This window comes from Scyliorhinus canicula, chromosome 12, assembly GCF_902713615.1.
Source record: "Scyliorhinus canicula chromosome 12, sScyCan1.1, whole genome shotgun sequence".
NCBI lineage: Eukaryota > Metazoa > Chordata > Chondrichthyes > Carcharhiniformes > Scyliorhinidae > Scyliorhinus > Scyliorhinus canicula.
Genome location: NC_052157.1, coordinates 19,912,280 through 19,939,133, shown reverse-complemented (window position 1 = coordinate 19,939,133; position 26,854 = coordinate 19,912,280). Strand labels below are relative to the sequence as shown.

At 47.6% G+C, this 26,854-nt stretch overlaps 1 protein-coding gene across 1 annotated transcript in view; it reads left to right on the top strand.

The window, feature by feature from the left end:
- Positions 1-26,854, top strand: part of LOC119975190 (cytosolic carboxypeptidase 4) — a 287,106-nt gene that overhangs the window by 82,094 nt on the left and 178,158 nt on the right. The window contains exons 11-15 of the mRNA XM_038814795.1: positions 593-1,245; positions 3,878-3,955; positions 6,100-6,192; positions 12,293-12,441; positions 26,615-26,702. Of these exons, the coding sequence (XP_038670723.1) occupies positions 593-1,245; positions 3,878-3,955; positions 6,100-6,192; positions 12,293-12,441; positions 26,615-26,702 (1,061 nt within the window). The remainder of the gene's footprint in view (positions 1-592; positions 1,246-3,877; positions 3,956-6,099; positions 6,193-12,292; positions 12,442-26,614; positions 26,703-26,854) is intronic.

Here is a 26,854-nt window from a genome sequence, read left to right as displayed (position 1 = left end):
TCAGTATTATGGGAGACCCTCAAGGTAGTTCTCTGGGGAGACATAATTTCTTAAAATGCATATATTATCAAACAAAGAAAATTAAAACAACAAGAATTGGTGGATTTAATTTTAGAAATAGGCTGTCAATATTCCATTACCTGAGTTATATGCAGACAGACTAACGGTCCAGAGTCAGTTTGACTTACTTTCCACAAGTAAAGCTGAGCACATGTTTCAACGTTCAAGGGGGACTTTTTATGAATACGGGGACAAAGCTGGCCTCCCACAAGCCCACCAGCTCAGGGACCAATCTGCTTCTCCCAGATCTATGGCTCCTCCCATAATCTTACTACTGACCCCCCTGACATTAATTTGACCGTTGCTTCCTTTTATCGTAACCTCTATCAATCTGATCTCCCGTCAGATAGCACGGCATTGGCTGACATGCAAAATCATTTGGGCATTCCAGCTGTATCTGATCTCTATCCTGGTTATTTAGAATATTGTGGAAAACTTCAGTAAAGTTCACTTCGACAACCTTTTCCTCGACATTCTCCTAACACTGATGCATGTTAATAATTTTGACATCTCCTAATTTTGTTTCCCGCAGCATTTGAGGGATGAAGAAAATAACGGTCAGGACAACGTGTCACGTTCAGCACTCTTCACATCTCCAGGGCCTCAGAGACACAAGAAGGCCAGAGAGTGGCAAGAAGACCTCATCGAAGAAGATCCCCCAATGCCACGCAACTCGTTTAGGTCCAGAGGAGCAAATCAGAGGGGTTTGTCTGACAGTGGAGGGGAAAGTGAGCGATTGATGGAGAACGGTTGTGCTCCCATCCGAGATTCAGGCCGATGTCCAGAACAACCAAACGGTGGATGCACTTTGAACCCTTCAAAACACAAAACGAAGGAAACACAATGGAATACGCAGAGAGCCAGTGCAGATTCGTCAGAAAAAAACATACGTTTACAGGAGGCACAGAATATCCGAGGAACAAGTGTGGGTGGTGAAGAAAGTTCTCGGCTCCTCAGTCAAAGCTGGAGTATCAGCAGAGAGTACACACCCCACGATACTCCGAGGAAGTTGTCAGAAATGTGCAGAGAAATGATTCCATTCCATGATCCATATGTTTACACCATTATGGCAGAGAAAACGAAATCAGCCACCGATTACCAAACTCTGGCGTTTCCAGATTACTGGGGTCACACTGCGCCTCTCTATCAGGAGCCATTGGCTGGGCAGTGGTGTGGACATCAAAGGTAAAGAATTAATATTATGAAGTGTTTTATGCTGGCATGTTTCTTGAGTTCTTTTAGTGCTGTTAAGTTATTCAGTTCTCTGACACTCTAATATCATTCAATCATCTCTCAGCCACTGCTGACCTGCTACTCACAACAGTCCATTTGGAATGACATTCAGTGACCTCTTTCTTTCTCTGCCCCAAGTGGCACAGCCCATTTTTTCCCACTGCTGCTTCACCTGACAGATCATGCATCGGGTTTGCTTCAGTAACAAAATTCCCATTCAGGTGGGCGGGACAACTTCCAATTATAGGAGGGCCAGGCAGTTGCGGTGGGTGGGGTGGGTGATGTTACATCAGTTGCAGATACCTCACTGAAAGTCAACCCATCCAATGTGGGGAGTCCCAGGATTTTGGGAATGAAGGAGTGATGAGGCAAGCCAGGATATTGTATACATAGAAGATAGGAGCAGAGGAGGCCTTTTGGCCCTTCCAGCCTGCTCTGCCATGCATCACGATCATTGCTGATCATCCAACTAATCCTGCTTTCTCCCCATAGCCTTTGTTCCCATTCGCCCCAAGTGCTATATCTAGCCACCTCTGACTATATTCAATGTGTTCGCATCAACTACTTCCTGTGATAATGAATTCCACGGGCTCACCATTCTTTGGGTGAAAACAATGACTCCTTATATCTGTCTGAAATGGTTTACCCTGAATCCTCAGATTGTGACCCCTGGTTCTGGACACACCCATCATTGGTAACATCTTCCCTGCATCTACTCTGTCTAGTCTTGTTAGAATTTTATAAGTCTCTACGAGATTCCGCCCCCTCATTCTCCTGAACTCCAGCAAGAACAATCCAATCCCAACCTAGTCAACCTCTCCTCATATGACAGTCCCGCCATCCCTGGAGTCAGTCTGGTAAACCTTCGCTGCACTCTGTCGAGAGCAAGAACATCCTTCCTCAGAGAAGGAGACCAAAACTGCACACAATACTCCAGGTGTGGCCTCACCAAAGCACTGTGCAATTGCAGCAACACATCCCTGCTTCTATACTCAAAACCTCTTGCAATGAAGGCCAACATACCATTAGCCTTCTTTACCTCCTGCTGCACCTGCACGCTTACCTTCAGTGACTGAAGGTAAGCATAAATTGGAGGTAAAAATACACCTGCTAAACTTGTCCTTCAGAGTGGTACAAGTTGTGGACTTAGCAGGTGGCCAAAGCAACCATGTCAAGTTACAGCAGTGCATTGTATTACTAGGTATGCAAGTGGCGAAAAGGGTCTTGTTCATCCTTTGAGGTGAAGCTGACCATGTTATTCACTTATCGTGTTTTGGTAGGGTCCTTGTAGACATTTGGCTAAGCATTGATGGGTATTCCATCACACTCCAGACTTCTTCCTTGTTGGTTGGGGAAAGACATTGGAGAGGCAGGCCCTGTTGAATATCCAGCCTCTGATCTGCTCTGACAGAATTCTGGTCAATGTTAATGGTAAGGTTCTTGGCAATGGTAATGCCATTGAATGCCAAGATGGGTAGGTTCTCCCTTGTTTTAGATAGTCATTGCAAAGCACTTGTGCGACACACATGTCACTTGCCACCTATTATCCCAATGCTGGACGTTGGTTGGGTCTTGCCACATGCAGACTCTGCTTCATTCTCTGAAAAATTGCAAATGAAAGTGAATATTGCAAATTGTCAGTGAATCAGCCACCAAGCGAATTGGTATGGTAGGAACAGTCATTCTGGAGCACAAGTCTTCAGCACCTTTTCTGGGATGTTGCCAGGTCCTGTAGCCTTTACTGTGCACATAGCTGTTTCTGGTGCCACATGGGCTAAATTGAAGTGGCTGCACCATGAGAGATTTAACAAGTCAGATTGAGGGCATCAACATGAGTGGCATCATCCATGAAGAGCAAATAAGATGGATGGGAAAAGAAAGACTTGAATTTATATTGTCGGCTATTCCTACTGTCTGGCTCTGGTGGTCTACACTGGATATCACTGACCCAAAACGTGAGACGTTGCCCAAAACAGCTGAACCACATTCTTTGATTTCTGTTAAAGACAGTTCAATAATACTCATACCCCAGTGACTACTCTGGCCGTGCTTTTAGTTGCTTTGTTTCCTTGAGAAACAGGCACGCTCGGGTAGTCGATCCATCCTTGTCCATGTGGTACTTCATCAAAAACTTTTTGAAGGTTCATATACACAACGTGGATTGCACTGTTCCTGTCCATCCTCTCTGCTACCTCATTAAAAAGCTCGGTCAAGTTAGTCAAACCTGATGGCCGGAACTCTGTCCGTCTACGCCGGATTCTCTGGTCCTGCTGTAGTGAATGGAGTTTTGGCTGAGTTCCAAATTCTTCCTCCTGTTGGAAGATTTCGGCCTTAACAAATATCCATGCTGGCTCTTCTTTATTGCTCCACGCTTCACCACGTGGGCGTTAACTTTCTCCCGGATCACTGCTTCCAGAAGCTTTCCCACCACTCATGTTAAACTGACTGCTCTGTAATCACCAGGTATATCCTCTTTGCCCTTTCATAAACAACCCTGGCCTCAGTACCAGGAGTTTATGCCCTTAGTTTTTATTGGCTTGTGCTGAAATTATTTTCAAATTTTGTTACCTCCCTTTGGTTCCAGGGATAAAATATTTGAAGATATTCAACGTTTCGTCAACCCTGGGGATATTCTAAATAAGGTCATTTTTGATATTGGAAGGTGAGTCAGTCCATTTTACATTGCATGCACGCTGCTTCATTTCAATCCCAGATTGCACAGGAAACGGTTGTCAAAACCTTCTGAATTTGGCACATTTTGACTGATGCAGCACACCAGAAAACAGCATAGCATAAGTGAACAGAATAAGATTGCTAGCTGCTGAACTGTCCTCGGCTCTGATGGCAATAACCCCAGTTTCTGAAGTCTTATTTTGTATTTGTGTTGACTCACAAGGCACCCAGTGACGCCCACCCAACACCCTCCTCCTCCACCAACCTCGCCCCCCACCCTGCCTTGCGTCAATGGGGTCTTCAGTTGGTGAAGCGACTGGCGCAAATTTAATTTTCAGTAAACACCGGAGAGTTGGCTTAACTTCCGAGCGAGCGCCACAAGAGATGCCTTGGGATTCTGCAAAGTATCACCCGCGAATTTGATAACTTAGGAATTTAGCTGAACACCGGAGCGGGGGTTGGCCGGGGGGGGGGGGGGGGGTTGGAGCGGGTGGGTGAGGGATGGGTGCACAGGTTCAAATCGTGGCAGCTGGTGGAATTTCAATTCAATTAATAGAATCTGGAATTGAAAGCTAGCCACGATAATGGCGATCGTGACTATCATCAATTGTCATAAAAACCCATCTGGTTCGCTAACGTCCTTCAGGGAAGGAAATCTGCCATCCTTACCTGGTCTGGCCCACATGTGACTCCAGAGCCACAGCAGCCTTAACTTCCCTCTGAAATGGCCAAGCCCTCTGAAATGGCCTAGCCCTCTGAAATGGCCTAGCCCTCTGAAATGGCCAGGCCCTCTGAAATGGCCTATCCCTCTGAAATGGCCAAGCCCTCTGAAATGGCCAAGCCCTCTGAAATGGCCTAGCCCTCTGAAATGGCCAGGCCCTCTGAAATGGCCTATCCCTCTGAAATGGCCAAGCCCTCTGAAATGGCCAAGCCCTCTGAAATGGCCAAGCCCTCTGAAATGGCCTGGCCTTCTGAAATGGCCTGGCCCTCTGAAATGGCCTGGCCCTCTGAAATGGCCTAGCCCTCTGAAATGGCTTAGCCCTCTGAAATGGCCTGGCCCTCTGAAATGGCCTAGCCCTCTGAAATGGCCTGGCCTTCTGAAATGGCCTGGCCCTCTGAAATGGCCTGGCCCTCTGAAATGGCCTAGCCCTCTGAAATGGCCTAGCCCTCTGAAATGGCCTAGCCCTCTGAAATGGCCAAGCCCTCTGAAATGGCCAAGCCCTCTGAAATGGCCTGGCCCTCTGAAATGGCCTGGCCCTCTGAAATGGCCAGGCCCTCTGAAATGGCCTAGCCCTCTGAAATGGCCAGGCCCTCTGAAATGGCCTAGCCCTCTGAAATGGCCTAGCCCTCTGAAATGGCCTAGCCCTCTGAAATGGCCTGGCCCTCTGAAATGGCCAGGCCCTCTGAAATGGCCTGGCCCTCTGAAATGGCCTGGCCCTCTGAAATGGCCTGGCCCTCTGAAATGGCCTGGCCCTCTGAAATGGCGTGGCCCTCAGAAATGGCCTAGCCCTCTGAAATGGCCTAGCCCTCTGAAATGGCCAGGCCCTCTGAAATGGCCTAGCCCTCTGAAATGGCCTGGCCCTCTGAAATGGCCTGGCCCTCTGAAATGGCCAAGCCCTCTGAAATGGCCTGGCCCTCTGAAATGGCCTGGCCCTCTGAAATGGCCTGGCCCTCTGAAATGGCCTGGCCCTCTGAAATGGCCTAGCCCTCTGAAATGGCCTGGCCCTCTGAAATGGCCTGGCCCTCTGAAATGGCAAGGCCCTCTGAAATGGCCTGGCCCTCTGAAATGGCCAAGCAAGGCATTCAGTTCAATGGCAATTAGGGATGGGCGATAAGTACTGGCCTCACAAGCAATGCCCAGATTCCATGAAAGTATTAATAAAATATAAATGAAAACTAGCAGAGGTGTGGAAAACATTTATGGTGAAATGAGCACGTTTATTGCAAGAGTGGTTCTTTAAATCCCCATTACTCTCATGATAGTGGGGTGAACCAGGATATACAATTCCTACACTGGGTGAGACATCTACTTATTTTTGAAATAGGCTATTTGACTATATTTGATTGGGTGTGTCCTCTTGATTTTTATCTTGGGTTGCAGGATTATTCCAATAAACGTTTTTTTTCTTCCAGCCATCCATTGGTTACACCAGCAGAGGATGTTTCCCTGAAATTCAACTCAAATTTTCAATCAGGCAATCTTCGGAAAGCTATTCAAGTTCGCAAGTAAGTGTAAAGCAGGGCACAATGTAGTGGGCGGTATGTAGTGCCACCTGGTATATGCAGTAAAACTAGCAAAGCCAATAGCAGGTTCCTTAGCACTGACCTGCCTGAGGTCAGCAAAGGTTAACCCAGGCCAAGAATCAAAGCTGGAGGTTCCTGTGGCTTAGTTGGCTCAACGCCATTAGCTCACAAAGCTTACTGAACGAATACCTTGGGTTTATTTACTGTACAAGACACAGGGCAACCATTATAATAATATAAAACAAAATTACTGCACACGCTGGAATCTGAAACAAAAACAGAAGACGCTGGACAATCTCAGCAGGACTGACAGCATCTGTGGAGAGAGAAGGGAGCTAACGTTTTGAGTCTGGGTGACTCTCTGTCAAAACTCAGGCAACCATTGCTCACCACGGAGTTGCTCACCAAGGAGTGGGCAAGCATGTTGTGAGTTCATTTATTAAGACGAGGCACAAGTGAACAGTCAGAAATAGGTATAGGGGTCGATTAGCTCAGTTGGCTGAATGGCTGCTTCAAGGTATGGGAGACGGCAACAGCGCGGGTTCAATTCCTGTACCGATTGAGGTTATTCATGAAGTGTGTGCCTTCCCGACGTTGCCTGAGGTGTGGTGAATCTCCGGTTAAATCACCAGCAGTCAGCTCTCAAGGGGAGACCGGACTGCTGCCCTTTGCATTTTACACAGGTGTGAAGCCTGAAGGCATCAGAGCCTTGGGCTTGTTTTTGTCAACCAAATTAACAAACTGCGGGCTGAATTAAAAATGTGGTTCCTGAAAGGGATACTTCATCAGAGTAAACAGAATATCAAATGAAACTTAAAACATCAAAGCTCAATGTGATTGAAGGGATCGATAACACATCTCAATCCTGCTGGGCATGGAAGGTTTCAATGTTGATGGAATTTCGATTCCAACAGTTGCTATGGGGAGATTTGAACCCTTGCCACCGAGTCATTAGTCTGGGCATCTGGATTAACAGCCCACTGACATCACTACTATGCCACCATTGCTTCCAGCCACAGCAGTGTGTGTGTGTGCCCTACTGAAATAAAACAAAGACAGAATCACGTGATACACTTCCCTTCTAGTGATGTCATGCTGATATCACTTGAAGGCATATCACAACAGCAGAAATCTTTGGCATTGGAAAAGCATCATTTTCTCAGGGGGAAATTATTTACTACTAAACAGTGGCAGCTGTGGTTCAGTTGGTGGCAATGTCACTGCTGAGTCACAAGGTTCTGGGTTCAAGTCCCACTCCTGGAATTGAGCACAGGAATTAAGGCTGACACACCAATGGAGTTCTGCACTCTGTGAAATGCTGGCTTTTGGATTATATGTGGAACCAAGGCCTCGTTTGCTTGCACAGCTGGATGTAAAAGATGCCCTGGCATGATTTCAAAGAAGAGGAGGGGAGTTATCCCTGGTGTTCTGGCCAATTTATCCCTTAACCAACAGCACAAATAAACAGATGATCTGGCCACTATCACCTTTCTGTTTGTGGAAGTTTGCTGTGTGTGATTGGTTGCTTCATATCCCACAAGAGAGCAGAGATTACCATTTGTAAGTATTTCATTGGCCATAAAGTTCTTTTGAGACATTCAGTCTTTTAAAAAATGTATTTGTTCAATGGGATTTGGGTGTCACTGGCTGGGTCAGCATTTATTACCCATCCCTAATCACCCTTGAGAATGAGCAGCCCTCTTGATCCGCTGCAGCCCATGTTGTGTAGGAACACCCACAGTGCTGTTAGGGAGGGAGTTCCAGGATTTTGATCCAGTGATAGTGAAGGAACGGCAGTGTTCATATGTATCGGCTGCCCTTGTCCTTCTCGGTGGTGGATATCATGGATTGGAAAGTGCTATCAAAGAAGCTTTGGTGAGTTGGTACCATGCATCTTGTAGATGGTAGATGCAGCTGCCACTGTGCATCAGTAGTGAAGGGAGTCCATGTTTAAGGTGGTGGATGGGGTGCCGATCAAATGGGTTGCTTTGTCCTGGGTCACGAAAAGTGCGAGATCAATGCGTGTCTTTCTTTCTACTTTCTACAGATCGTGTTCTAAATGTTTCATAATTGGCCATCATAATATAAATACAACAACGTGAAGGAATGAAAGGGTGTTCTTCATGCATAGGCCTAGTCTGTGTGAATGTTTAGTAAGAAGGCAGAATGGCCATACTGTTACTGCTCCTATGGAGAGAGATCATAGGTGACGGTTCCTGTCTGGATGACTCATCCAAAGAGTCATCCAGACTCAGAACATTAGCTCCGTTCTCTCTCCACAGAGGCTGTCAAACCTGCTGAGCTTTTCCGACATTTCCCGTTTTTTTCAGATTCCAGCATCCGTAGTAATTTACTTTTCTATCCTACTCTCTGTTCATGCTAGAGTTAGTGCAGTGGAGTAGCAATATTTCCAGTGTTTAATAAATGTCAATTGTATGCCATTTGATGCTTGAGGCGGAATATTCCGGACCCGCTTGGAGTGGGGTGAAATGGTGGGAGTGGTAAATTAATTGCACAGGAGGCCAAAGTTCAGCTTACTGATAAACTGTTACAATTACGTTCTTAGAACTTTAAAGGCAGGTTGAAGTTCTCGAACCAAACACCGGAAGCCATTTTGCTTGATTTTGGAAGTCTTGCATGCTCAATACACATGCCAGCTTGCTTGAATTAAGTTCTTCACAAGTATGGAGGGTATGTGGTCAGATTCATGACTACATATAAGTGATGTGCCCCAGGTCTGTTAGCCATCTACCTGGACTTTGCAGCAAGTAGCCCCGACTTTGCCTTCTTCAGGATTATTCTTCTATGGCAGGCTTTGATGGAGTTCGGGTGTTGGTTGTCCAAGGAGCACGGAGAGTTATCAAGGAAGGAGGATGGCGTCTACTTGGCAAGGGTCAAGAAGGCTGGACAAGAGGCAGGGTCAGCAGATGAGGGTGACATTGGTGGGGAAAGGTGCAAGGGTCAGCGAGGCAGGGTGGGAGAGTTTCTGTGGTAGGAAATTGGACTGCCTGGGGGCAGGGAAGGAGCCAGGCAGGGTAGCACACTGTCCGGGGCAGGGAGAGACTGCAAGGACGCAGATTTGTGGGAGGGAAGGAATGATCCTTGCATGTTAGGTGTGGGGCCTTTTGGCTGGGTGAGGGAGGGACTTTCTGGCCATGGATAGTGGGAGGGAGATGTTCCTAAAGGGCAGGGATGGTGCTGACAATGGTGGGGCCCTGGGGTTGAACTGAGGGTACTGGGTCCTGGAGGAACAGTCATAGTGAGAGGTTGAGTGGAATATGGTTGGGTGGCAGGCCCAGGGTCATGGTTGTGTAGCGGATGGTCTCATTTGGAGGGGGGGAGGGGGGGGGTTAGGAGGAGGGATGGTGGTTGGGTCAAGGGATCAAAATAAATATGGTGTGGATAATGGGAGGGGTAAGGCATGGAGCAGTAATGGGTGTAGGCCCAGAGGGAGGAGAAGGCCTGTGGGAGGTGATGTTTATAGGAAACAGGGGAACAGGCAGAGATTAAAGGGGAAAAGAAGGGAGAGGAATTGTGTGCCAAAGGTGATGGGGAAGTTAGTGGATAATGAGGGGAGAGTGGGTCTGAAATGTGATGCACACCATTTTTAAAGTTCTGAATGTGTGTTCCTTTGAAGTGGATGGAGTTAATGGTGAGCACAACTGGCCGACCACTGGGACGTCCTGATAATCTTGAGGTAACTAGATGGGAACCATGCTCAGTTGTGTTCCCCTCTCTGTGGTGGAGCTCACACAGGACCAGATTTGTTCTCTGACTCATGGGTCTCATACATCGAGATCCCAGCTAGGTTGGAGGCTGCAGTAAATCCTTTGTCGATTTATACTCTTGAGGATCCCTAGTCCTTCGCTACAATTGATCTACTAGTTGAGCAAATGCAATGACAGGGCCTTCAAAGCTCAGTGGTATGGAGACATCCATACAGTCACCACCTTCTGGCCTCTTACTCTGAAACCATGGCGCGATTCTCCGATGCCGCGCGGCATCGGGAAAGCCATCGTGAACTCGGCCGAGTTTCACGACGGCGTCGGAGGACGTTCCTCGCCCCCAATTCTCCCCCCCCCCCCCCCGGGAGACTAGGAGCGGCATTTCGAGAAACTCGGCCGCCGGGCCTTGACGCTTGCGTCAAAGCGGCGCGCCGAGAATGACGCGACGGCGGCGCCAAAATGACGTCAGCCGCGCATGCGCAGGTTGGCCGGCTCCAACCCACGCATGCGCAGTTGCCGCCTTCCCCTCCGCTGCCCCACAAGACGTGGCGGCTTGATCTTGCGGGGCGGTGGAGGGGAAAGAGTGCATCTCTTGGATACGCCGGCCCGACGATCGGTGGGCACCGATCACGGGTCAGTGTTCCCCCCCCCCCCCCTCCCCCGAGCACGGCCGTGGTGCTCGATCCCCTCTCCACCCCCCACAGGCCCCAAACTTACGGTATGTTCACGCTGGCAGTGACCAGGTGTGGTTGGCGCCGGCGTGAACAGGTCGGGAACGGTAGGCCGCTCGGCCCATTCGGGCCGGAGAATCACCGGTCGCCGTGAAAAACGGCGAGCGGCGATTCTGCGACACGCCATTTTAGGGGGGTGGGAGAATCGCGGGGGGTGCTAGGGCGGCGTGTCGTAATTCGCCCGGCCCTCCCGCGATTCTCCCACCCGGCGTGGGGAGCGGAGAATCGCGCCCCATCTTCCCTTGTTCTGGACACCGAGCCATGGAAAACATCCGCCCTGTAACCACCCTGCGGAAGTCTGGAAAAAGTCTAAATGCTTCAGATACATAGCCTCTCAATCCTCTACACTTTTGAGAGTACACTCTAACCTCACAGGACAATCCCACAGAATGAGTCTGGTGAACGTTGGTTGTAATCTCTTGATGGGAGGATGATCAACGGACCTCTTACGATCAAAGGCACTTTACGTACCACCTGCACCTTCATTTTAGCTCACAATTACTTTTGAGCAAGGCCAGGTAGGTCCGTATGGCCGTCCGCACTTCTCATCGTCCCAACATCTAGGAAAGACTCTTGTTTCCTATTCCTCAGACCACAGCCTGATGTGAGCCTCATGTTTTTGACCCTCTCACTTTGTCTGCCACATGGCCACTCATTCACTGGCTAGCTCACCTCGAGACCTCTTTGCATCATCCTCACAAATCACAGCAGGACACCAGCAGGATATGCAATGACTCAGCTTCAAAAGCAGCATTCTAAGGGTGCTCAGCACGTGCCGGGTTGCATGGTGTGTACTGAAGCTGCACAGTAACAAGTGATGGTCAAGGCCGAATCATATTCAAGTTAGGATATTCAATGATGACATTACCGATGATGAGAGACTATAAATGGTGTATCGGTGGAATGACATTTTCGGAATCTGATGGGGAACAAAGTGCAACAGATTTCCCTGCGAACATTGCAGTAACTAGCAGAATCATGGGAATACAGAAAATCTAAATGCACCATGCGACATCCACAGCTGAAGTGGAGGCAGCCCTGTTGACGGCGATGACCTTGGCGGGTAACCTCGCATGGCCTGAGGCCTAGCTGACTCCGGCCTACTGAGTCTCCCCGGTGCAGACGCATCTTCCTGGGCCTGCTGGAGGTAATGGGGACACTGGTAGAGAGGAGATGGAGCTGTCCCACCACCGGACCGGAATCACTCTCTCATGCCCTCCCGCCTGCCAGCTTATACCTCGGAATGGAAGATTCCACCCTGAGGGGCTGATTCCCTTGATTGGAGTGTCTGGAAACGGGGCGCACATTCTCAGAAAATGCGAGTGGCCATTTCAGAGTAGCCATCATATTGGCTATTTCAGACTTAGTTGAGGAAAAACTTAATCGCTTAGAGGGTTATGAATCTTTGAAATTTGTTACCCCAGAAAGTTATGGATGTTCAGTTATTGAGTGTAATCAAGGCAGAGATCAGTAGATTATTGAATTCAAGAGACATGGGGATTAGACAGGAAAGTGGAGGTCTGGTAGAGGAACAAGCATGATCTTATTAAATGGCAAGGGAGGCTCATGCCACAGACTGGCCTTCTCCTGCTCAGTATTATGTTCTGATTTCCTATTCCTCTCCAGATATGAATATGATTTGATTATGAATGCCGACATCAACACTGACCTTCAGCACCAGTGGTTCTACTTTAAGATCTGTGGCATGAGAGCTGGGATCCCATATCGTTTCAACATTATTAACTGTGAGAAGACAAATAGCCAGTTCAACTACGGTAAGAAGCAAAGATGCTGAACACAGAGGAATTCGACATCGCAAGCCCATTCAAATAGTGGCTTGACAAAAATTCTATTTGCAAGGTCTGCACTCGTTCGAGATTTGAAGCTTGCATGTTGAGATTCGGATGTAACTTAAAAATCGGCAACAAGAATTACAAAGTTTTGCATTCCAACAGGGTGGGGCGGGGTGGGGGGGGGGGGGGGGGGGGGGAGGTGGTGATGCTGGGGTATCATCACTGGATGAGTAATCCAGAGACACCTGCTTCAAATCCCACCGTGGTATTTAAATTCAATTAATTAAAAATCTGAACTTATGATGACCATGAAACCATCGTTGTAAAAACCCATCTCGTTCAAGAATTGATATGGCCTACATGTGACTGAGACCCATCCCACAGCAATGTGGCCGACTCTGAAATGGCCTGGCAAGCCCAACAATAAAACTGAACGGACACGTGGCAGCATTGGCTTAAGCATCATAACAGGAAGGGGGTTTGCCTGGGAGTCCTCAACATCGACTTTGATCATCAGATCAAACATGGGCAAGGAAACCTGTTACTGATTACCAGGTACCCCCCCCCCCCCCCCCCCACCAGGTGGCACTGTCAGGCTGCCCAGGCTGGCACTGCCAGGATGCCCAGGTAGCACCAGCAATGCCAGGGTGTCACCCTGCCTAGAGGGAAAGGTTCTAGGGGCCTCTGATCTCCTGGTGGACCTCGCGAGTGCTGTTCCATCTGGACCCTAGTGGAGATTGTGGAGACCAGTACTGAATGGTGCTCACCCCAAGGTCTTCAAAGTGAAGGGGATAGATCCTAATGCCTCGGGTACCTTAGGAAACTGCATATTACTGCTGTCTCGCTCTAATATGCAGATTTGCCAAAAGTGATCCTGCCCACATCGCAACGTCTCACGAGATCGCGTAAAAGGTTGTGAGCTGGGTAGATTCTGGGAGCGGGATCTCCCGGCTTCTATTGGTCACGCTGTGCCACGGCACGCTGCTTTTCGGGCACAACATGGCCATTCAATCGTGCCCCATCAGCCGAATCTCTATCTGCAGTGCTATCAAGCAGCACTTGCTCAGCAATAACCTGCTCACTGATGCTCAGTTTGGATTCCGCCGGGTAACTGTCTGTGTGGATTTTCCACATTTTCCCCGTGTCTGTGTGGGTTTCGCCCACACATCCCAAAGATGTGCAAGGCAGGTGAATTGGCCAAGTTAAATTGCCCCCTTAAATGGAAAAAGATGAATTGGGTACTCTAAATTTATAAAACAAGAAAAGAAAGTTGGGTTGAGGATGTAAGATGAGGAGAAAGGATAAAGGATCCCAACTGTGCAGAAGGAGGTCATTCGGCCCATTGAGTCTGCACCGGCCCTTGGAAAGAGCACCCAACTAAAGCCCATGCCTCCACCCTATCCCCGTACCCCAGTAACACCACCTAAACCTTTTGGATACTAAGGGGCAATTTAGCCTGGCCAAGGACTGTGGGAGGAAACCAGAGCAGCTGGAGGAAACCCACATAGACAGGGGAGAAGGTGAAAACTCCACACAGACAGTCTCCCGAGTCCGGAATTGAACCCAGGCCCCTTCTGCTGTGAGGCAGCAGTGCTAACCATTGTGCCACCGAGCCGCCCTAAAATTCAGATTTCCGCATATGCCGTGGTGGGATGCAACACCTGGTCCCCTGAGAATTGCCCAGGGTCTTTGGATCACCTGCCTAGTGATAATACCATGGTACCACCTCCTCCTCAAGGTTGAGGGACATAGGGCACGATCAAACAGACTAATAACAGAGTCCAATCTGGACGGGAACAACCCTAGTATTTAATGTTTTGGGCCTCGATGTGGAACGCTCCGCTAAGGCCACACTTAGCTGTATTTCCTGCGTTGAGGAGCTCCGTTAGATATCGCGAGGCATAACGACCGTCGGGAATCTTGGGAGAGGCCTCGGCCATTTCCCATCCCGATTCCAGCAGGATGCAGCCAAATTGTGCCCACAGTCAAAATAAATGCAAACGGGAGACGGAAGGCATGCTCCTTCCTGGTGTTACCGCGAAAACAACACTTTTTCTGCCTGAACACAATTGGTAAAAGCCAGAAAAGTATGGTCAGATTATTGTCCATGGTTTTTAACAAGAGCGACTGCTTCAAATTTGGGCTAACTGTGATTACATAACTTGCTGCTCCCATGATGTGCCAAGTTAATGCAGTTGGTCCCCTGTCCCCAGAGATATCTGGTTCAATTTAGGGAAACTCCTGCCCTGTTCCCCCAGTATCCAGATTGATGCCAGATTGGTGTGTCAGTTTTTCAGTCCTGTCTTGGTTTCTGACAAAGGTTTCTGATATATTTTAAAAAATAAATTTAGAGTACCCAATTATATTTTTCCAATTAGGGGGCAATTTAGCATGGCTAATTCACCGACCCTGCCCATCTTTTTGGGTTGTGGGGTGAGGCCAGCATTTTTATGGCTGTCTCTAATTGTCCTTGAGAAGGTGATGATGTGCTACTGCCTTGAACCGCTGCAGTGTACCTGATGTAGGTGCACCCACATATGCTGCAAGAGTGTTCCAGGCTGTCGCAATGAAGGAGCAGTTCCCAAGTCAGTACGGTTTGCAGCATACACCGGCTGTTCATTGTTTGTCTGTGTTGTAGAAGCCGCAGGTTTGGAAGATGCTTTTGAAGAGAGGAAGCCCATACGTCTTCATCGCACGGTAACACAGTGGTTAACACTTGCTTCACAACACCAGGGTCCTTGGTTTGATTTCCGCTTGGGTCACTGTCTGTGCAGAGTCTGCACGTTCTCCCCGTGTCTGCGTGGGTTTCCTCCGGGTGTTCCGGTTTCCTCCCACAAGTCCCGAAAGCCGTGCCTGTCCGGTGAATTGGACATTCTGAATTCTCCCTCAGTGTACCCGAACAGGCGCCAGGGTGTGATGACTAGGGGATTTTCACAGTAACTTCATTGCGGTTCTTAATCTAAGCCTACTTGTGACACTAATAAAAAAAATTATTAAAATCAGTATGCACGGGCATAAAATATTATTTTCAGAATAGATTTCCGACAAACCATTGGTTTGCAAACCATTGGTTTGCAGTCTTTCGTATGTACCTTCTTGACGCATTCTTGTACATGCATGATACAAATTGTTTTGTCCATGGACATGCAGGTTGAAAGCTAAATTATCAGAGCTGCAAGTTAATACGAGCAGAATAATGTGAAATGAAATTCGCTTATTGTTACAAGTAGGCTTCAAATGAAATTGCTGTGAAAAGCCCCTAGGTTCCACATTCCAGCACCTGTTCAGGGAGGTTGATACGGGAATCGAATCTACACTGCTGGCCTGTCTGGGTCTGCTTTAAAAGCCAGCGATTTAGCCCTCTGTGCCAAATCAGGCCCTGATTATATGTCACGTTAATGTCAGGTTATAGCTGTCACTTGTGAGTCAGCTGTTGTACATTTTAAGGTCGAATCTGATTATCCAGGTGTTGACACCTTTCTGACAATATTTCTCCAATGGTGGTTTAACCAGACTAATTGGATTTACCTATTCCACAGTAACAGTAGTCCTAACTGGTGTGCTCCTTTTGACTTAATTGATGTCTCATTTGAGATTTTGGCAGAAAGAAAATCCATCCAAGGATAGACATCTCCTGGAGTTATTTGTGTCTGTTCTTGATGTGGTTAGCGCCACTGTGGAAACAATAAACCTTGCTCAGAGATGCAATTGACTGAAGCAAGTTTTTAAATCCTTCTGTCCAAAGTCATACAGAATAGAATGTGGTGAGCTTTCTATTCTGTCATTGGCATATTGCCTGGTCTGTGAGCTATTTATTGAATAGGTGTAATGCAGTTGATTGTGCAATCAGAATCACAGGATGACACAGCACAGAAAGATACCATTTGATCCTTTGCATCTATGCTAGCTCTTTCAAGGAGCTGCCAATTAGTTCCTTTCCTCGTGACCATGCAAAGTGTTCTCCTTCAAGTATTTATCCAATTTCCTTTTGAAACTTATTATTGAATCAGCTTGCAGCAAACACTCAACAATGCTTGAATATATTCAGGGCGCAATTTAATGGGGAAAAAAAAACAAGAGTCCCATGTCGAGCACGTTTAGCAGAGTGTTTCCCAGCGCATGCAGCACCTGGAACGACCCCACTATTAAACGGGACTCTGTTTTTTTTGTGCCTTGGCGAGGAAGGCCCCACCGAGACCGCCCATACCTTAATTTCCTGCACTGAGAAGCTCTGCTCGCCAGTGCAGGAAGAGTTTGGGGGCCCCATTTTAAAATGGCACCCCAATCTCTCAATCTCCCAACACGACCCCTGGATGCCCATCCCAACGCTCCAATGTACCAATTAGGGGGTCCTCAAGCCCCTCCTTCCATCTCATAAGGGAAGGGGCATCCCATGCCCGATCCCCAGCTTGATCATGATGCCACCCGGGCACCTGGGCACTACCAGCCTGGCACCACCCCTGCCAGTTTTATAGTGCCTCCAGGGCACTCTTGCCCTGCCAGGTTGGCACACAAGTGGCACTGCCAGGGTTCCTGGGTGGCACTGACAGGGTGCCAGGCTGTCAGTGCCAAGGTGCCTGGTTGGCATCAGCAGAGCCAGAGTACCACCCTGCCCGGAGGCTGGCCACCAAGGGGCCTTCGATTACCTCGGAGACCCCTCCTCCCATTCTGCCTGGTCCACATTTGTGGAGATGGGGTCTTCAAGGTGAGGGGATTCGATCCCGGGCACCGGGTAGATCCGGCTTAAACATTTTCAAGTGACGCTAACTACTCATTTGAACATGCAAATCTGGGTCCCGGCCATGTGGGAGAACCCGTTTGATCTCGCACGACGTTACGAGCTGGATAAATCTCATGAGTGGCCTTTAGATTGCGCCCTCAGTCGTTTATTCATTTGGTGGGACTGGAAGATCTCAGCCGCTATCAACAGGTTTTCCCATTGGCCGTATCTTCCATTGATGGGGAACCCCTGGTCGGAAAATTTCTTCCTTTGTCTTTTGAAAATGATGGTCCGTTTCGCTACTTTCCCAGCTTTGCCTGAATGCTTTACCCTATAGTGGAGCAGCGGATTTTATTGACCTAACAATGAGCTCCCCTTTCATCAATCCCGTCTACCTTTGAAGAGATGAAAGGAGTAAGACTTGGAAGGTCCAGTACAGATCAAAAAGAGTCTTCATTGTCACTGTCCTGATGCATTAACTGAAACAGGGCATTTCCATTTTAGAAAGAAACGTAACGATGTGGCTGACACCATGCTGAGATTCATAAGTTACATTTCATTTCGAGTTTCAGAATTTCTCAGTCTCAATCCATATTCCATCCACAGCCAGATTCTCTCCTTCCTCGAACTTGATATCATAATTATCTGCTTCACCTTCCCCACTAGGATATCAGAAAATAAATGCTTTCATCTTGTCACATTTTTAATCTCCTTCGACATTTGTGAATGGAAACTCCACCCAGGTATTGAAAGATTTCTACTTAAAAGTGGAGGTTTGCCTAATCCTCACTCACCATTTTTATTTTATCTCATCAAACCCATTTTACCATCACCCACTGTGAATCTTCACTTCCAGTTTTGCTGTCGCTCTTCATCATGCACTTGTATCACTCTCCGGTTATTAAGGCAGGCACTGAAAGTGTCGATGCCCATGCAAACACTGATCCCTCTGCCAGGTGGATAGGCCTGGGGCCTGCTTTGTGCCTCATGTGTGTAGCGTGCTGAAGTACGAGCTTTCATCAACCAGATATCCGGACCCTGTGCAAGGCTCACTATGGTCTCAAATTGAATACAAATGAAGGTTCCACCCAAGAAACAACTGGAGGGGGTGTGAGCAGTGCTTATATAATAATAATGATAATCTTCATTAGTGTCACAAGTAGACTTACATTAAAGGCAGCATGGTAGCATGGTGGTTAGCATAAATGCTTCACAGCTCCAGGGTCCCAGGTTCGATTCCCGGCTGGGTCACTGTCTGTGCGGAGTCTGCACGTCCTCCCCATGTGTGCGTGGGTTTCCTCCGGGTGCTCCGGTTTCCTCCCACAGTCCAAAGATGTGCGGGTTAGGTGGATTGGCCATGCTAAATTGCCCGTAGTGTCCTAAAAAGTAAGGTTAAGGGGGGGGGTTGTTGGGTTACGGGTATAGGGTGGATACGTGGGTTTGAGTAGGGTGATCATGGCTCGGCACAACATCGAGGGCCAAAGGGCCTGTTCTGTGCTGTACTGTTCTATGTTCTAACACTGCAATGAAGTTACTGTGAAAATCCCCTCCGCCACATTCCGGCACCTGTTCAGGTACACTGAGGGAGGATTCAGAATGTCCAATTCACCTAACAAGCACGTCTTTTGGGACTTGTGGGAGGAAACCGGAGCACCCGGAGGAAACCCACGCAGACACGGGGAGGATGCGCAGACTCCGCACAGTGACCCAAGTCGGGAATCGAACCCGGGTCCCTGGTGCTGGGAATCAACAGTGCCAACCATTGTGCTACCGTGCAGAGGCCGAGGCGGCACGGTGATGCAGTAATTAGCACTACTGCTTCACGGCGCCGAGGATCTTGGTTCGATCCCGGCCCCGGGTCACTGTGTGAAGTTTGCACGTTCTCGCCGTGTCTGCGTGGGTCTCACCCCCACAACCCAAAGATGTGCAGGGGAGGTGGATTGGCCATATCTTTTTATTAAAACAGTAAATAATATATACAAGGCCAAACGGTACAAACACTTATTTTGTGTTGGGGAACCAGGGTACCTTCCCCTTAGTACCAATGTACGGGGAGAGGGGGTGGGGGGTGGGGGGGGGGGCGGAGTAGGATAGTCTGATTATTAAAACAGTTCACAACACAGTTGTACAGAAAACAAACGGTACAAGCACTAAACTTGGTGGATTGGCCACACTAAATTGCCCCTTAATTCGAAAAAAATAATTGAGTACTCTAAGCTGATAAAAAAAATATACAAGGCAGAGGGCTTTTGTTAAAGGTACATTGCAGAACTTTTAGCAATTAATCGTTCTGTTGGAGAAAGAAAGTTACTGAAATATTTCCGGCAGCCACTTTTCGTTGGTGACCGTTTGTCTGGCTGTTGTTTAAAGAGAACCCAACACCAATCAAGTAAAGGTATTGTTTTATTGGCTTGATTTGAAGATGGAAAAAGATCATTCTTACCCAAGATTTGACAGGGCACCAGGAAGCGGCCTGGGAGGTCGGTGTAGTCAGACGGGACGGTGGAGATGCTGTGGCCATTTGCCTACCTGATATTTTACCAGAGAAGAGTAAGAAGTCTTACAACACCAGGTTAAAGTTCAACATGTTTGTTTCAAACACCAGCTTTCGGAGCACTGCTCCTTCCTCAGGTGAACTTTTACCAGAGAAGAATGGGCAACATTCCACGAAGCCCTCCTGATCAGGCACCATGTGTCTCATAATGACTCCGCCCCAGGGGAGAAAGTGCTGCCCCCACTTGAAGATATTCCCTGCCCTGATAATTGAATCCTCCCACTCTGCCCCCGCTATGCCAACCTCCCTTAGGGAGGGGGGGGAGGGCCTGAAATATCCCGGTGAGCTGGACTTCATTCACCTTCACTTTGGGGTCTCCTCCCTGGTGCCTGGTGTGGTTGCCCGCTGCAGTTCCAGCAGTGGCTACTATTCCCAGTGATGCTGTTGCGACAGAAGAGCCTCCTGCCGACTGATTGACTGGGTTTTGTCGGGAGCTGGGGGGTGGGACATCCTCTTTTCTTGCTGGCCAAATAAGCCACAACTGCAGTCAATTAACCATCTGCTCAACATTGAAAATCTGGTAGCGGGGTGGGGGGGGCCATGACAGGTGAGGTGTGGTTGCCTCCCATTCTCTGACAGTGGACATGGCCACAACTGCCCTGTAAAATCCTGATCTTTCTTACACAACTGCTTGCCGTTTGAAACTACAGTCTCTTTTCTGGGCCTCACAGAGGAAGATGCCAGCACTGACTGTACAGCCAGCCTTGTTTGGAGGGTCAGGAGGAGTCAGGGGTGTTATTTGGAGAGCCAAGGGTATGTACTGCAACCCTGGCCCCCAACACCAATGAGACACTAACCGGAGAGGCACCCTCTGCATCCACCACAATCGCAGACAGGGAGGCTTCAGCATCCTTGAACCGTGATTCTGTTGTTTGGATTAGTTGCGTTTCAATAGAGTTCATCCAAGGCCCGCCAGTGCTCGTTGGCTGCTGTTTGCTGCACAGCTGGAGTGCGGCCTAATGAAGCAGCCAAGAGAAGCCTGCGAGTAGCTGGAGAAAATGAAGCCAATCAAAAGGCTGCCTTCTAACCAAGCTGTCTTTGATTGCTGCAGTGATCAGACAGGATATAATTGCTCAGTCCTCTCACTGAAACCCTTTTGCTGGCAGAAAGTAACCGTCTCACCCAGGTGTGGTGAATCCGCATGCCAAATCATGTTTTCCCTACAATGGCCCAGCTGTTCATCTTCTTGCTCTCTTATGTCTACCAGGCAGTCCATTTCTCCTCCTGCTGTTGCATTCAGCAGACTGTGCTCCCAGCTTGTTAGCATAATATAGAGCCCTTTAACACAGAAAGATTGTTCGTCTGTCTTGCGACTCCCTAGCACAGTGATGGGCTACCTGGGTGAGTGAGTGGGCCGCATGAGAGGCCTTCCTTCATCTCAGTGGTTGCACATTTGAAATCGGGCTTGTCCACTAACTGTGACCCTTGAATAAGATCAAATGGGCAGCACTGTGGTTAGCACAGTTGCTTCACAGCTCCAGGGTCCCAGGTTCGATTCCCGGTTTGGGTCACTGTCTGTGTGGAGTCTGAACTTTCTCCCTGTGTCTGCGTGCGTTTCCTCCGGGTGCTCTGGTTCCCTCCCACAAGTCCTGAAAGACGGCTGTTAGGTGAATTGGACATTCTGAATTCTCCCTCAATGTATCTGAACAGGTGTCAGAGTGTGGCGACTAGGGGCTTTTCACAGTAACTTAATTGTAGTGTTAATGTAAGCCTACTTGTGACATTAAAGATTATTATTATAAATACATTTAATACACACTGAATATTTCATAACGAGTTATAGAAAATGCTTTATCATTCATATATTAATATAACTGTCATCAATCTCAAATGGTAAAAACAAAATAAATATTTATACTTTGGACTCTCACGGTCAATGTTGTGAGCAATCGGCATGCAACTCACTTCACTCGCCCTCACTTTACGTGCAAATCACTTCAGTCACACCGGTAAGAAAAAAACCACGCGGATGGAAATCGGAGGAATGTGACAACTCCGCGTGGGCAACAGTCAATAAAATGTCTTGTGGGCCGCAGGTTGCCAACCACTGCCGAGCAGGAGTACCTCAGCCAGGTGTGTTGGAGATGCCACCCTGCTCTGATCAGACACAGGGTTGACAACCCTGTATTCAGAGGCGAGAGTTCTGGTCTCCTGCTCCCTGGGGTTGGCTGGGAGGGTCGAGAACCAGGGGACCCTGAGTCAGGTTACTTGGCAAAATAAACAGTGGCAAAATGAAATGGAAATGAGTAGTTAGGATCTGGGATGCGCTTCTTTTGAGAGTGCTGTGGTTGCAAACACAACTGTGGCTTTTGAAAGGCTTGGATGAGCACCTGAAGAGGAAAACAAAATGTTGCTGGGCTATCGTGGAAGGGTGGGGGTGTGGAACTAGCAGGGCTGCTCTTGCAGAAGGCCAGCATAGACACAACAGGCTGAATGGACTCCTGTGTTGTAGCCATTCTATGAATCTATAGAGTGGGCTTGATCCCATGATCTTCCAGCTCAGAGGTGGGAACTCTTCACTGAGCAAAGGCTCATAGCCAGCTGTATGTCAGAGCTCATAAAAAATCACTCTGAGATTCGACCCCCGAATACATCGATGCTTTATTAAATCTAATAGGCCAGAATCTTACCTTTTATTTTGGGCATGCTTTTGACCAGGAAGAACATTAAATCATGCATGATTTTGTCGGACACATGATTTGCTGTCATTTTGCAGATATTCTTGTTGGTTGGTCTGATTTATATTACAAGAAAACTTGTAGCTAAAGCTATGAACAATTTATTAACAATAACTGTGGGTCAACTATATACAAAACAACTGATGAATAACAGTATGATCATGTACAAGCAACCTCTCTCTTCCAGCTCTGCAGTCAGTCTGAGGTCACCTGACTCTAACATTCACTTTTATACTAATGAGACCCCTAGTGGTCAGTTGGCGAATTACATCACAACCATGATTTAACCAATATGGTACCTTAAACTTATACTTACGAATGCTATGCATTAGTGCCCCAGCTCACTGGCAGCAGCATTGGAGGCAAATTGCTGACTGTGCTGTTGTGTCGGCTCTGATAACCTTGGTGGTCATCCTCTGGCCAGTGGGGCCTGAGAGAGCTCCGCCTGGGAAAGTAAGACCAGCAACATGGTTAGGCACTCCTCAGTCGAGGAGCCCTTCGAGGATGCCATGGTCACTGGCAGAGGAGCAGACGAGCTGCCGTCCTCATCTGGAGCGCTGTGAGAGTTGCCCTTAAAGCCAACAGGCTTCTCGAGAGAGTATGAGGTATGTTTGGAACTGTTTGCTATTCATGGATGGGCACTTAGCTGAGAGGTTAGGTGTCTAACCCATCCCTCACACTGGCGGTGATCTCCTGAGGTCACAGCCACTGTGTGGGCTAGCAGGTCTGAGTGAGACCACGGGAACCCCTGATTCTGCTCTTGAAACTGCCTCTCCATGAGAGTCGGCACTCTCACTGGAAGAGGTTGTGTGTTCAGTGCTCGGGGTCAACGCATTGTTCAAGCTCCGCATGGACTTCTCCATGACAGAGTCCATGGCACGCAGGCCCTCGGGGATCTCCTCTAGTACTTCCCACACATCCCATTGAGTATCTAGTATCTGCCACCTAATTGACGACTTCAGAGGCTCACCATCCGCCTCGGACTCAGCATCGTCTGAGAATCACGGGTAGAGTGACCATCAGCAGTGGCATCCCACCTGCTGCGCCCACTGGGGACCGAGCCTGTCACTTGTGTCACATTTTCCACTCTCCATCGACAATTCCGATGGACTCCTCCTGAACTCTTGGCTGGCCTTCAGGGACCTGCCTGGACTAGTTCGAGGTCAATTAGGGATGGGCAACGCTGGCCATGTTGGTGATGTCCACATCCCATGAAAGATTAAATAATAAAATATCCTCATGACATTATTCAAAGCATCTGTGAGAGAGATTAATCCGAGCCTTGTAATCTGGCAGGGTGTTTGTGTCCAGATTTCCCATAATGCACTGCATTGTGGCCACATTTTCATGCAGCCTTGAGTCGGTCCCAAACTAAGAGTCTCAACTTCAGTTAACATTAATCCCCTAGAGAACCTTTACAAACAGAGCTTGTGAGGAACTAAACCTTGTGGCGATCTCCAGCAAATTGTTCAGCCTGTAAACTCCTGGAATTTCACTTCCACTAACTCCCTACCAGTCTTGAAGGTTGCTCCTTCCAGTACCTCACTGTATGATGTGGGATCATATTCTGTTGCGATAAAATGTGACAATGTGAGTCTATGAGGTCATCATGAATGATCGAATGAATAAGGATGTAGACAATGAGAAGGAGGGACCATAGCCATGAATTGGGGGAAAAGTCGCCAACTTCTTCAAATTGACATTTTTTGCCAAAGAAAGTTGGAATTCGACAAAGGGTCATCCAGACACGAAACGTTAGCTCCCTTGTCTCTCCACAGATGCTGTCAGACTCGCCGTGACTGTCCAGCACTTTCTGTTTTTGTTTGCAATTTTGATAACCCTCTCCGCAGCCTCAGAGTGTTGCCTCCGATTACGTGGAGCCTTCCCTTGAAAACAGTTGTGAATGGGACATGTTTGAGAATGAAGATTGTGAGAGGCGTTAAGCTTTACCAAAGCGGCCAAGAGATCTGCCAACTAGATGGGTTTGTGAACACAGAGCTTTAAGGAACATTGTGCTGACAAGGTTGACGCTGCGCAATGAGGAGTATTGTGATGTGGTCAATGACACACTGAAGTGGAAGAAAATGAACATTTCTGTGAAGTTCAAATTCTATGGGATATTTTCCTATATTAATGAAGCAAGGTGATTGAGGATGTTGCTGAATCAAGCTGGCGAGTAGCAAAGGAGTTTGGGCAAGACTAGCCAGTAAGCCAGTCATAATAATAATCTTTATTATTGTCACAAGTAGGCTTACGTTAACACGGCAATGAAGTTACTGAGAAAATCCCCTAGTCGCCACACTCCGATGCCTGTTCGGGTACACTGAGGGAGAATTCAGAATGCCCAATTCACCTAAAAAGCATGTCTTTCGGGACTTGTGGGAGGAAACCGGAGCACCCGGAGAAGACCTGTGCAGACACGGGGAGAACATGCAGACGCCGCACAGGCAATGATCCAAGCCGGGAATCGAACCCAGGACCCTGACGCTGTGAAGCAACAGTGCTAACCACTGTGCTACCGTGCTGCACTAATCTTGCATTGGTTAAAATAAATTGCGCCATCTACTTTGGGACAAATGATCTGGCATTGGTGAAGAATTATCCTCTGCCCCCAATAGAATGACAACCACAGAACCTGGTTTCTGAGACAGTTCTGTTCTGAAGCATTCATTCTGCAGTCTATTTGGTTCGGACCAGTCGTGTTTAATTGAGTACATACATAACGATATTAGTAAAAGGCTTGTTGGGCAGACAATCCCAGGCTCAAATTGATAGTCTGGGCACTGAAGCTTTGCATCCTGTAGCGTTACAAACTGTGGTTTCAGCTACATGTCATGTGCAGTTTCTATTCTGCATAGTCTTGCTGTTGTAGATATGGTGTGTAAGGTGCGCATTCTTTTGATTTGTGTACTTGCAAGTATTATACTTTCTTTGAACTTCCAGTTCAAATTGAGTTATGTTGATAAATATTTATACACTGTAACACTGAGACTCTCGATATAACACATGCACTTACCCATAAATAAAACACGGCGTTGATCTGTCTGCAGTGTGGTGCAGTTTAATATGGTTTTCGACACTTCATGTTCCCATGCTTCACACTGAGCCTGGTTTCACAGCAGTTTCATAATTCAGCAGCTTGAGGGGATTTTGTTGCTGAGGTGCATTTATATTCACGCAGTTCCACTGTTGTGGACAAATCCTATTGTCTAAATGTTAAAACAGATTTAATACCAAATCATTTATGCTTAAATGGGTTTCAGAGAAGGTGAGGTGGTTACATTAATGTAGCTGACAATTAGTGCAGCATCAGAAAAAGACTTGCGATTTCAAGGCCCTCCATAAAATTTAATGTTACAGCAATGATACAATTTCACAATAAACAACGGTGTGATATTGGCAAAACCATTTACTCGCAGACGTGAAATAGGAACTCTTGATATTGGCTTTCATGAAGACATCTGTAGTACTTATGCCAGACAGTGGATTGAAGTGATAATACATGTTTCAGACATTAACGTAGATCAAAAGTCTGGGACTCGTGTCCTTCATCAAATGGTAAACATGCTTTTTCACATCGTTCTCTCTGCTTTAAAGCGAGTCAAGGGGGTTTAAAAAGAAATCTAGCATGGCAAAATTTCACGAAACGTGGGATTTGCAAATTTGGAAACGTTCTAACATTGTTTTTAGTTTTAAAGGAATCTGGAAGCTCATTCCCAACAAGAAGTGAAGGAAATCTAGCCTTGGCAATGTTCTAGAAAGAAGGAGGAACAGCATTTTAAAATTCTGCAAAGGGAGCTGGATAAATGGAGGCTCAATGGAGTTAATTTATTGGATAAAGCAAATTATTGCGGATGCTGGAATCTGAAATGAAAGAGAAAATGCTGGAAAATCTCAGCAGGCCTGGCAGCATCTGTAGGGAGAGAAAAGAGCGAACGTTTTGAGTCCGATGACTCTTTGTCAAAGCAATGTCAGAGCTTTGACAAAGAGTCATCGGACTCGAAACGTTCGCTCTTTTCTCTCCCTACAGATGCTGCCAGGCCTGCTGAGATTTTCCAGCATTTTCTCTTTGGAGTTAATTTATTGGCTGTGTCTAGTCTATTGGAGAAATTCTGAAGAATATTTAATTCTCCTCTAATCGATGAGATGAAAAACACTGCCTGCGACAACTTAAATAAATGTTTTTAATGTGCTATTTTCCAGGCATGCAGCCAGTCATGTATTCTGTCCATGAGGCGTTGTGTGGAAGAGCACACTGGATTCGTGTGGGCTCTGATATCTACTATTACAAGTACGCTTTCTTCTTCTGTTATCTGTTATAATGTTTGGGTTAGATGCCATGCAATAAGACTCGAGCACAATTAGTCACCTCTGCAGCTAAAGCATGATTATATATGTTAATCTGGGATTGCGATCGGTATTGAAGGGCTGATTGTGACAGAT